Genomic DNA, 12,118 nt, shown 5'->3' on the forward strand with positions numbered 1-12,118 from the left:
CACAAGGCCCCCCCCCCCCACCGCCTTGTGCACTGGGGACGGTGGCCTCTGCATGTTCCACTGGCCTGGCAGGTCAGGAACGCAGAAAGATTGCTTTAATGGGCGAGGCTCTTGTTTATCCAGGCGAGACAAAGAATGTGAAAGCTTCTCATCACCTGTAAAGCACCTGCCATAGGAAGCCATCTGTTATGAGGACCATGAGAACTGTCATTGCTCTTCCCCGTAGCTTCACTGTGGTATCATCAGAGCCAGAGCAGCGGTGGGTAAGTTCTGGGGACCCAGAACCCCTGGCGAGGGGCCGGTGGCCTGAGGCTGGGACTAGCCAGGTGGCTTGCTCAAGTGGGGGTCAGTTCCCAGAGGCCCCTCCAAAGATGCTGACCCCATGAATCCTGGCCTCACACAGGAGGGAGCTGTCACCACCGTGGCCCTCTGGGCAGAGGGTCATGTCAGTGACTAAAGGTGGCCATTTGCCCAGGGCTTCCAAAGAAAAGAGAGAAACCTTTTTCAGTGTTTCAGAGCAGTTTTTCCATCTTGGTGCTACTGACATTTGGGGCTGTCCTGTGCACGGGAGGATGTTTAGCAGCATCTCTGGCTTCTACCCACTAGTAGCATGACCCCCCATCAGTGGTGACAACCAAAAATGTCTCTAGACATGGCCACGTCCCCTGGGGGACAGCAGTGAGAACTGCTGGACGAGGCCTCAGCAGTGGGCCTCGGTGGGCACTGCCCGGCGCCCGCAGCTGCCTGTCGCGGGGTGCAGCTTCCTTGTTCCTCCTCCAGAAGGCTGACCTCATCTGTCTGTCCTGCTGACTCACACAGCTCTAACCACAGATCCTGCTTTGGGGGATCCCAAATGACTTATCATGGGACTTTGTATGTAAATTTGGAAGATTCTTTGTTGGTAAGTTGGAGGCAGAAACCCTCAACTTCTTTTTTAGCACTGCCCGGCCGATACTCCTGAGGAGCACTGGCAGCCTGCGCTGAGCCCCGCCCGCAGTTTCACAGCCAACACCTCTGCAGTGCAGCTCTCTGGAATCACCAGACATTTCCCTCTTACCCCACTGGGTCTTGGCCCAGTGAGTAGAGAATGATCTCAGGCCCAGGGCGATCTGAAGTTGGTTAGTGCCTGGGCGGGTTTCTTAAGGCCTTTGACCCGGGGACCAGCTAGGGAGGAAGGCAAAGGCCTGGCTGTTTATGAGCAAGGAGTCAGGTCCCAGGACAGAGCCACTGGGTTGCTGCTCTGGGTCCCAGCCCTACCCCAGGCCCCTTGAGCAAGGCCCGTGTGTCTGCCGGCCCCTCTTGGGGGAACAGAGCAAGCTGCTGGCTTTGAGATGGAGCTTCACAGAGCCCAGGTTGCTCTGAGGTCAGCAGGCCACAGCTGGCAGCAGTCAGCCTCCTCCTTGGCCTCAGCAAGTGAGCAGGCCTGTAGCCCGGGAGGCAGGTGGGTGGGCTCTGTCTGAATTCCATCACTAGTCCTCTCTTAAGCCCCTTTCCCTGCCTCACTGCCTCCTTAGGGACATGGGTACTGGTTTCTTAGTAGGGGCTTTATGTGTTAGCATCCACCTTGCACTTGAAAACCCTAGTTACCAAAAGATCTCAGTGCCCAAGGCTCTCTTCTTGGGCTACTGCTGTTTCTGTTCTGCAGTGGCTCCTAGAGGCTCGGCTTGGTTGGCCAGCTCAGAAGCATGTGATTGAACTTGAACAGTGGTTGGGACTGAAAGGTCGGATGCCCAGGCCTGCCCCATCCTGGCCTTACACCCACGCAGAGCTGCATGCTCAGATGCTTGGAATCGACTTGTGCTTGTTGGGCATTGGGGACCAGACAGTGAAAGGGAAGAGAAGCTGAATCTGGCTGCTAAAGGCTCTTGGTCCTGGATGACAGGACAACAGCCACCAGCCCCACCAGCTGTGCCCACTGGCACACTGGTTAATACATCCCACCGAGTCCCCCTCTTCTAAACCAGATGGTACCCCATGTGCTCAGTGATCCTTACTGAAGCGGGGGGACGAGAGGGGTAGGTGGGCCTGTATGTGCTTAGAGCAGAGTTTTGGGGGTGACTGTAGTAGCTGAACTTGCTTTTTGCTCTCTGGGCCGCTCCTCCCACCTTTACCTGCGCTTTGCCTTGGTGGAGCTCTGAGTCTTCCGGATTCCAGCACCCATTGTAGCCAGTTTGTCGATTGCTGGAGTAAAGCTGCTTTCCCAAAATAGCCACCCGGAGAAAGAGCAGCCCTGGAATTTGACCCTGATGGTCACGACGCATGGCCTTGCCCAGGCTTCTGGCCACACCCAGCCTTACGCCGTGACCATCACCGAGGGACTGTTGGTTGGGTGTGGAGGTCAGGCTTTTTCCTTTCTCCCCCTCTTCCTTTTGTTCTTTGTCCACCAGCTTTAGTTTTAAAATCCAAAAGACTCAGAGGAGAGATGTTCCAGAGCTATTTGACCCTGATGGTCACGACGCATGGCCTTGCCCAGGCTTCTGGCCACACCCAGCCTTACCGCCGTGACCATCACCGAGGGACTGTTGGTTGGGTGTGGAGGTCAGGCTTTTTCCTTTCTCCCCCTCTTCCTTTTGTTCTTTGTCTACCAGCTTTAGTTTTAAAATCCAAAAGACTCAGAGGAGAGATGTTCCAGAGCCTGATTAGCTGGGGGGCAGGTCACAGCGTGGGAGCAGAGAGGGCAGGTGAATGTGCACCTGTGGAGGGCCCAGGTGCTGGCAGCTGTGCAAGGCCCAGAGGTGGCAGCAAGCCTAACAGGTCAGGCAGGTGGAGCCAGCCCTGCAGTTGCTTGCGGGCTACAGCTGAGGGTTCCTTTGGCCCACAAAGCAGGTAACCAACCCTTTTCTTTTTTCTGCTGGTTTAGTTCCCTGACAAATTCAGGGAACATTTACAACTTGAGAAAAAGGCCTTTGGAATTGAGGCGGAAATCATGAACTTGCTTGGAGAGGAATTTGTCATGTTTGTTTGCAGGATATTTGGCCTTGGCATTAGAAACGCATTTCTAATTTTCAGGTCTTTGGTTCTGAAAAGCAAATTTCTTAGAGTCTAGATGCTTAATGGCAAATTGGGGAGCCAAAATCCAGAAACGGTGAGGGTTTTTTGGTAACTACCAGGGTTTAGGTGGGCTGTTTTCCATCATAAGGAAGGGCTGGGAGCTGCTTAGCAACAGCACCTGGCTTTATGGGGCAGCTCTGTCAGTTCCTAATCAGAGAAGCACGGGAAGTGCTGGGCTTCCTCCAAAATCCAAATGTATGTTACAATCCCTTACTGGAGCTGGATTTTACTGGAAATTGCCGGAAGGTTTGAAAATCACCTCTCCTGTTAAGAAAACTGGACTTGCGAAACTCAGTTTCCTGTATTCTCACCCCAACTGCATCTTGGCCACTGGCTGTTCCCTTAGTTTCTGAGGGATTTCTGGCTCGAGGACAGGAGGGAAGGAGCCCAGGTCAGGGAAGAACAAGCCCGGGATGCCTCACCTGAAATAGGACTAGTTTGTCCCATTAGGCATCGTTGGGGATGTATTTCCCGACTTCCTCTCAACATGCTGCGTGTCTTCTGCTCTCTCACCGTCGCTGACCACCACCCAGATTTGTTGAGCCCAAGTGCTCTGCTGGGCGGAGGGGCCTCTTGCGAAGTGAAAGGCCGGGGGCAGAGATGATGGTCTGAAGCTCCCCTGTGGGGCGTACTCTGCAGCGAGAGGACGGGCAAGCTGCTTTTGCTGGCAGTGAACCCTCTGTGACAGAGACGTTGTTTAAGTGGTTTACCTTTTCTTTGAAATTCCAAGGTAATTTGTGATGCCACAATTGCTTAGATTATGGGATCTATCAGTTAGATTCCTTTGGCTGCAGGTAAGACAGAATTTCACTCAGAATGATTTAATCAGAACATTAAAAATTTTGTAAAACAAGTCCAGAGGCAGGGCAGCTTTGTGATAAGTTCCCGCCGGTGACTCCGTGATGTCGGGAGTTGGGTTTTCTCTGTGCTCTGCTCTGCCATCTTCAACCCACTGGCTTCATGTCCTGCCAGCTCCTCTCTCTCTGGCTTTTCCCAGGGTCTCACCTTATGAATGGGAAACCTTTCCCAGAGGCCCCGCCCAGCTTTCCCACACATCTCATTGGCCAGAATTGTGTCCCGTGCCCAGCCCCAAACCAATCAGTGGCAAGGGAGGGGGTGACCTCATGGGCTTCATGAGGCATGTGACTAGGGGCAAGTGGGTGGGTTACCTGAACCCAGTGAGGGTCTGTGAGCAGAGAAGAGGGGCGTGGGTTCAGGGCAGACAACCAACAGCATTTGCTACATCAGAAAATTTAAATTTATTCAGATTTCTAACTGATTTGGGGTAATACAGTAACTCTTGCTCTTCAAATACATGTATTCTTTTATGAAATGCTTAATACAAGGGTAGTTCTAGACAATCCTTGTATCTACCCTTAACCCTTTACTGCCCAGGGAGACCTCTCTTCCAGTAACCATCTGGACTACTGGTTTTCAGACATTTGAGCTTTTTTTCCTTTTTTTTTTTTTTTTTGGATGAACGTGCTGATTCTCAGAGTTGGCTGCTTAAGGCTGCATCCCTAAGAACTAGAAAAGTAAAACAGAGTCCTAAGTATTAAGAGGTGTTAGTGAATGAGTCTCCTGGCTCTACAAAGGGCAGAGGTAACAGGCTTCTGGCTGGCAGCCCCAAAGAGTCAGCCGGACCCAGAGACACTGCGGGGATCAGCAGAGGGACAGCCATGTGCCAACATCACCTACTAGGGACTTGCTGGCATCGTCTCTTTTCTCCTGGACAGGCACAGCTAGTTCTGGAAACAAGCGGGGGGGCCGCCACCGGGAAAGCTTGTTCCAAGTCAGTCTTTTGTGAATCACTCTCAAAGCAGGCTTTTCTCTGCCCCGGCTCCAACCTGGACCGAAGTCAGCCCCTCATCTGGACAGGGTCCCTTAAGCCCCTCGCCACTGTCATCTTCCTGCCACTTGACCTGGTTTTCCAGATGAGACAGAAGCAAGGGCAGAAGAATTCCCTCAAGCTTTCAACGTCCTTGTGAAGCGCAGGAGGACTCTCGGCTGGGGTTGAACACCTGCGGATTCCTTTCTGAGCCTGGCGGGGCGAGTGTGTGTTGCAAAACCTCAAGACTGTCCTTGTGCACGGTCCTTCTTCCCCCAGGATGAGCCCTTCTAGCACTATTCCGGTGTTCCCAAGGGGGTTAGATGAAATGACTGAATTTCCCTGCAGAGTGAGAGAGGACTATCTGGAGATACTTTTTATTTTTATTTTGAGGGCAGCTGGCTGGTAAGGGGATCCGAACCTGTGATCTTGGTGCTACCAGCACCACGCTGTCCTGAGTGAGCTAACCAGCCAGCCCTATGTGGAGATACTTTTAAATGAAAAGATTACAGCCCAGTCCTATCTGGTTTCTTTCATGAAAGTGGCTTCTCTTCCCTACCTTAGCTGTGCTGGTCTTTAATCTCATCAGAGGACATTCAAGCAATCTCTTTGTCTGTGCTCAGACAGGCATATTGTGTTTGGATCAGAGGAATGTCAAGTTTTGGGTTTTCTTTCATACAGATTGTGTCAACTGGGCTGCGCCTTTCAGGTCTGGGTGACGGCCAAGGGTAGCTACTCTGATGCGATGTGCAAGATTCTCGGGATCTAATCACGTATCTGGTTCCATCACTTCTAGAGCACAGGCAGGTTCTCTGCTGAGGCCTGCAAGGCCCACGCACCTACCCAACCCCACCCTGTCCCCTCCGTGCTCGTGGCCGTGGCCTCCTTGCAACTTGAGCCTGTCCTGCACCCTCCCTTTGTGCAGGTCCTTCCTCCCCAGCCCTCCGTGTCATGGCCCCTGTCCCCTCTCCTGACCTCCTTGATGAGGCCACAGGGGTGTCACCCTGACCAACTTCGCAGCACTGCTCATGGCTGTAATTTTGCACATAGGTGATTTCTTATCAGTGTCCCTCCCTGTGGACATTGGGGCCCAGGCCGTCTGCCTGTCCTCCCCATCGAGTTGGGACACCCAGCCCTGTGCCTGCACAGCAGAGGCACTTGTTGATGTGTGTTGGCTGCAGGAAGGGACATGTTCGTGCTTTCTGAGAGATGTGCTGGGGGACTGGGGAGGTTTCCTGAGTGAATTCCCACATCTCAGTGGGTATAGAGGGTGCCTGCTTTCTCTGAAATCATAACATCCAAGAGCGTCATTACCAGAGTCAATTTTTTCTTTAGTGCTAGAGGAGCTTAACACCCCCCTGGCAAAGATGGCTTCTGTTTTTCTCAAATTCCTCCTGGTTCCCTGGACCAGCAGCGCTAGTTCAGCAGCAAGACACATTGAAGGGCCCCTGAAAGGAGAAGTGAAGGGAGCAAAGCCAGAGCTCCAAACTGAGCCCCAGGTTTTTAACATCGTAGGTTAACACAGCAGAAGCTTGGCCTGGTCATTAGACCAAAGGCCTTTCTGTAGAAAGGAACATATATTTAAATCTGAATACATTCACTGTGACCTCAGGGTGTGACTTTTCTGCCTTGGCTCTGACTTGGCTGAAGACTCCTGATGTGGTGTGTTTTGTGTTTCATGCAACACCATCAAATGTCTTGCATTGACTGATTTACCCTTGCATAAAATCCTGGCCTTCTCCCTCTGACTGAGAAGGTTGTCCCTGGAGTCCAGGCCTCCTCTCGCTAACTGGGAAGATTGTCCTCTCCATCTAAAGGCCCTGGACTCAGGAGGAAGAGGAAGGACACCGATTTACCCTTGCATAAAATCCTGGCCTTCTCCCTCTGACTGAGAAGGTTGTCCCTGGAGTCAGGCCTCCTCTCGCTAACTGGGAAGATTGTCCTCTCCATCTAAAGGCCCTGGACTCAGGAGGAAGAGGAAGGACACTCCCACTGACCACCTGCTACCTGGGGTGGCAGCCTTCATGGGCAGACACCTTCATGTAGGTTGCTGCCTAGGTTCCAAAAATGGGGTTCTGTTTAGAAATTGGGGGCAGGGGCTGCTTTTGTGGGGCTGCTTAGTGGTAGAAGGTGCATGTGGTTTGGCTTGGATGTCCCCGAGGCCCCATCTTTTCCTCTGGAACTGTTTCTGAGCCTGAGGAGTGGGCTGGATTGAGGACTTGGCAGTTTTCCTCCATGGCGTTAGTGCTTGCTGGAGACCTCTGCCAGGGTGTAGAAGGTGCCCATCCCTGAGAGACACGGGCCCTTCCACTGTCCCCACCCGACCTTTGTTCTCTGCAGCAGTGTCAGGTGCTGGGTCAAGCTGGTGCATGGTCAGGAGCCCACATTCCGCCTCCCATACCCTGTCTCTGCATGGGCCAGCCCATCCCAAATGCACCTGCTGTGCTCATGAAGTCCAAGTGCGCCACTCTTGCCATGTGTCTGCACAGCTGTCTGCCTGCAGCATGCTGGGGCCCTCACCTGGTCCAATCTCAGCTGGGAGAAACTTTATTTGGGTTCTCACTTGTCCCTGTGCTTATTGGAAGACATGGTTACTGCAGATTGTGCCTTGGGCCATGCCTAGGCACGGGTTCTCACTTGTCCCTGTGCTTATTGGAAGACATGGTTACTGCAGATTGTGCCTTGGGCCCTGTCCCATGCCTACCAAATCAAACCTCTGGGAAAGGAGTTGGGAATCTGCATTTTCACCAAGCTCCCCAGATGATTCTTACACTGAAGCTGAGAAATGCTGGTCTAAGCTGATAAACATGCTCTGATGGGACTTACATTTGGGATATAATTTGATGAATTAGGGACATTTTTCCCCTGCTAAAAGATAGTATTAAAGTTCAGCTTGGTTTTTTTTTGGGGGGGGGCAGTTGGCCTGTTTGGGGATCTGAACCCTTGTCCTTGATGTTATAACACTGTGCTCTAACCAACTGAGCAAACCAGTCAGCCCCTGGCTTGCTTTTTAACCAGAGTATTATGGGTTTACCTGTCTGAGAGTGAGGACTAAGGTAAGTGCAAACTCCTGTCAACTCCCACCGGACACCTCGTTGTAGCCAGGACAGGACAACCTCTGTGTCCTGTCTCCTGCTGAATGTGTGTGGAGGTCTTAGAGAGGCTTTCACCTCTCGGGCAGAAAGGGTGCTGTTTCATGGGCGTGCTTTTATCTGCACTACTCTCCCTGGAACTTGGATTTCTGGGACCTCCCACACTGGGGCAGAGGTCACCCTGACCCAAGTGAATGCCCCTCCATGCCCCCACACCCCCACAGAAGAGGAACTGCCCTGTTGGTGGTCTGCACCCAAAACAGCTAGGCACTAGCTGGTAAAGCAACCCCTCTGTGCTGGTCAGTTTTCTGTGTCAACTTGGCCAGGCCACAGTACCCAGTGATTCAAGCAAACTCTAATCTAGGTGCTGCTGTGAAGGCATTTTGTAGATGTGGTCAACATCTACACTGACTTTAAGTAAAAGATGTTATCGTCTGTAACGTGGGCGGGCCTCATCCAACCAGCTGAAAGGCCTTGAGAGCAAAACTGAGGTTTCCCTGAGGAAGGGGAAATCCTGCAGGTGAGCCCCAGCCCGCTGGTCTGCCCTGCGACTTTCAACTTGCCCAGCCAGCCCCCCCAGTCACGTCGCCAGTTCCTTGCGATGCGTTTCTTAATCTGCCTCTCCGTGTGGTTCTGAGTCTCTGGCCGGGCTCTGACCGACCCACTCTCCACGCGGTGCCCGGGGCAGGAGTGGCACCACTTCATTCCGTTGCTTTCCTGCAGACGTGCCACTGACATGCTGGCCTTTTCTGACTTTTCCTCACCTAGGGAAGTGCTTTTTTTCCTCTTTGTCTACTAGTGAGGGCCTGCCCTTTGGGGTCTGCTGGTGGCCTCAGCTTTCTGCTCCATCCTTTCTTCCTGCCATTTCCTTCCTATCAGCAGGTCCCCGGGGAGAGGCGGATGCTGTGGACAGGCCAGCTGTGAGTGTTTCTTTGGCAGTGTCTTAGCTGGTTGTTGTGACTAATAGTGAAGGAAGCAATCAGCAAGTATACTGCCCTAGAAGTGCTACACGTTGTTGGGCCCCAGAGGGAAGAAAAAGGCGAGCGATGCCCGGAGCAGCGAGAGACGCCGGGACGCTGGAAGCTGAGCTCCTCCATGGTGGCCGGTGAGGGCCGGGGGGAGGCGGGCAGCCTGCTCGGGAGCGTTGGAGGGAGAGGGCGCGGGGGCTGGGGTGTGGGCAGCTTCTGGCTGGGAGTTGTCACATAGGGATAAGAGCAGCTGGCATTTACAGAGCATTTACTGGGTACGAAGCCCTGTCCTAAGCATTCTAAAAGTATTATATCATGAGAGAGTGTTGTCATCCCTGTCGTACAGAGGAGGAACCAACTGCAAAGAGAAAAAGCACCTGTGGATGCAGTTCATAGAGAGGGGGCCAGGTTTCGAACCCAGGCAGTCTGGCTTGAGACTCTGTCCTCCTAATTTCTGGCTCATGTCCTTAGACATGGGCCAGGCTACTCTGCTTTGCAGAGTGACCTGGAGGTGAACACCCCTCCCCCTGTGAGACAGATTTCAAGGGCAATCATCGTAAGTGCCTGTGTGGGCTTTGGGAGATGTGTCTGCCTTGGGGAGAATTCTTTTCAGCTAAAGCCAGGCCCAGGAGGTTGACGGCAGTGAGAAGCCGGTGGTGGTTTCTGCTCCAGTGGCGATGAGAAAGGTTCCTCAGCTGAGAAGAGTCAAGTTCTTTGGGTGCCACTGGCCCCACCTACAGAAGCCAGTTTTGGGTCCAGTGTACTGTGGGGTCAGCTGGATTGCCATGGCAACAGGAACTGGACCCTAGCCACCAGAGGATGGAGAGGGAAGACGCAGTTGTGGCTTCTTCAGGTCTTGGACCACACGGCACAGCCACGGTGTCCAGTAAGCCTGAGACAACCCATCAGTGGGCCCTGCACTTGGACAGAGCTCGATAAACCAACCTTAGGCCCTTGCCTTTTTCTCGCTAATGTTGATGTGCCCGGACATTGAGCCACGAGTGCCCCAGTTCTCTGTCTCACAGGTTTTGTCCATTGTTCTTCAATCTAGTGCTTACAGAAATTCATCCAAGCCCAGGAGGTGAAGCCAAGGGTCAGTGTCTTACTCCTCATACCTCACTGATGAAGACAAGCATCCAGGGTCATGTGGCACCGAAGGTGGGGGGCCTCCAGGACCTTTGACACAGGCCAAGGACAGCACCTCTGAGACCCCCGGGCTCAGCATGATCCCCCTCCCCCTCGAGCCACTGCCCAGGGCACCTCCCTGCACCTGCCGAGGCCCCATCGTGCTCCCCATGCCTGTCATGGGCACTCCTAGTGCTGGAGGAAAGAGGAGCCTGTTTCCATCTGACCACTCCGAAAGAAGGCCTCTGGAAAGGTTTTCTGGGATTCCAAGTCTATCCTCAACCTTGATAGGTCCCTCCTCTGGTCTCAACCAGTCCCCGCTTTCTCTCAGTGCTGGAGAGCGGAGCAAGGAGCCGGGCTTCCTCTAGCAAATCCCATCCCATGGAAATCGTTCTGTGTTTCTTCAAATAGACTGGAGCGCAGAGGGCTTGAAACAGAGAGGGTCCCTTTGTGACACACAGTGACTGGCCACACCCCATGCCCACTCGGCCACAAGCTCCCCATAGCTGCCCAGCCCCATGGAGCCAGGCGTGGGCTCAAGTGGGGCCGCTGGAATGCCCGGAATGCCCGCGCAGTGACTGACCAGTGCTCGGGTTCCTCGCGGGGGTGCTGACGCAGGCAGCACTCGGGGCTGCCTCGGAGCTGAAGTCTTTACATTTTTCCCAGTTTTAGGCAGTAGTAAAGAATGTCTGCCTTTGCTCAACCAGCAATTGATTCAGGGTCCTGAATTTTTAAGTTAAAGGGACACACTCTTGGTTTATGATCTTTCTAGCCTATTGATTTGAGTTCAGGTGAAATCATTTGCAAGTAACCTCTTTTTCTATCTAGCTTTGCTTTTAGGTATACCAGCACGAAAACAGATGAAGTCACCTGTACAAGTTCCTGGATAATAAATAAGGAAACAGAGACAGCAGTCTTTGCTTCAGATAAAACTGATGTCTTTGTGGTAATTTACTGTACTTCTGAGTAGGTAGGCTGTATTCTGTCTTTATATCCGATGTAGAAGAATGTACTTGGATACATATGTCTAGTTCTTTATCCTTCTAAAAATAAAGACAGGAGGGGTGGTGGTGACTCCGATGGAGTGATCTTAGAATGGACTGGGATAGAAAGGGGTTGCTAAATACACACAGATGCATGTACACCTTGAATTTGTGGAGTTAAAGGTCAAGTTGAGTGTATCCAGACCCGTGGCAGAGTGCATTTCTGCTTTGGGGAATGTATAGGCAGATTCTAGTCAGTAGTTGGAGGTTTAGAGAAAGGGACTGAGAATTTCATGGTTGGACTTGAGTTTGGAGATAGGTGGAGTTGGATGCAAATTTTATGTTTTTTTGGGAAAGTATTTGATCTTGGCTGTGAGGCAAAGTGAGATTTAAAAATATATTTGATTTTAAAAATACATGTGCGTATATATTTAATGCATTCTGTGGATTGTACCAATATCAGTGTCATGGTTTGGGTGGTATTGTGTAGTTATACAAGATGTCACCACTGGGGGAAACCCTGGGTGAAGGCTACACGGGATCTCTGTACATTTTGTTTTGTTTTGTTTTTTGCAATTTCATGTAAATCAATGATTATTTTAAAACAGAAAGTTAAACCATATATACTTACATCTGACTTAATGCGGTGTGATATCCTGGCTTGGATCCTAGAACAAAAAAAGGACATGAATAGAAAACCTGGTAAAATCCAAAAAAGGCTTTAGTTAAAAGTAATAGACCAATGTTAATTTCTTAGTTTTGACAAGTGTACCATGGTTGTGTAAGATGTTGTAACAGAGGAAACTAGGAAAAGGGTGTGAGGGAACTCTCTGTGCTATCCTTTGTGACTTTCCTATGAATCCAAAATTATCCCCAATTAAAAATCTATTAAAAACAAAAGTGTGTATTTATATACATACAAACTTATGTGTTACATTTGTACACAGCTAGGCACCCAATGCCCTTAAATTAAAAAATACGCTTTCTTCAAACAATGCCTTCTGTGATGGGTCAATAATCAAGGGCCCTTTCGACAAATGAGCTGCAGAATCATATTGCTCCCTAATATGG

At 51.5% G+C, this 12,118-nt stretch overlaps 1 protein-coding gene across 1 annotated transcript in view; it reads left to right on the forward strand.

Moving 5' to 3' along the window:
• The window catches only part of GPR157 (G protein-coupled receptor 157), a 79,900-nt gene that overhangs the window by 35,330 nt on the left and 32,452 nt on the right, over nucleotides 1-12,118 (forward strand). The window contains 1 exon segment of the mRNA XM_008567878.1: nucleotides 8,939-9,076. Coding sequence (XP_008566100.1) covers nucleotides 8,939-9,076 — 138 coding nt within the window.

This window comes from Galeopterus variegatus, unplaced genomic scaffold (assembly GCF_000696425.1).
Source record: "Galeopterus variegatus unplaced genomic scaffold, G_variegatus-3.0.2 Scaffold353, whole genome shotgun sequence".
NCBI lineage: Eukaryota > Metazoa > Chordata > Mammalia > Dermoptera > Cynocephalidae > Galeopterus > Galeopterus variegatus.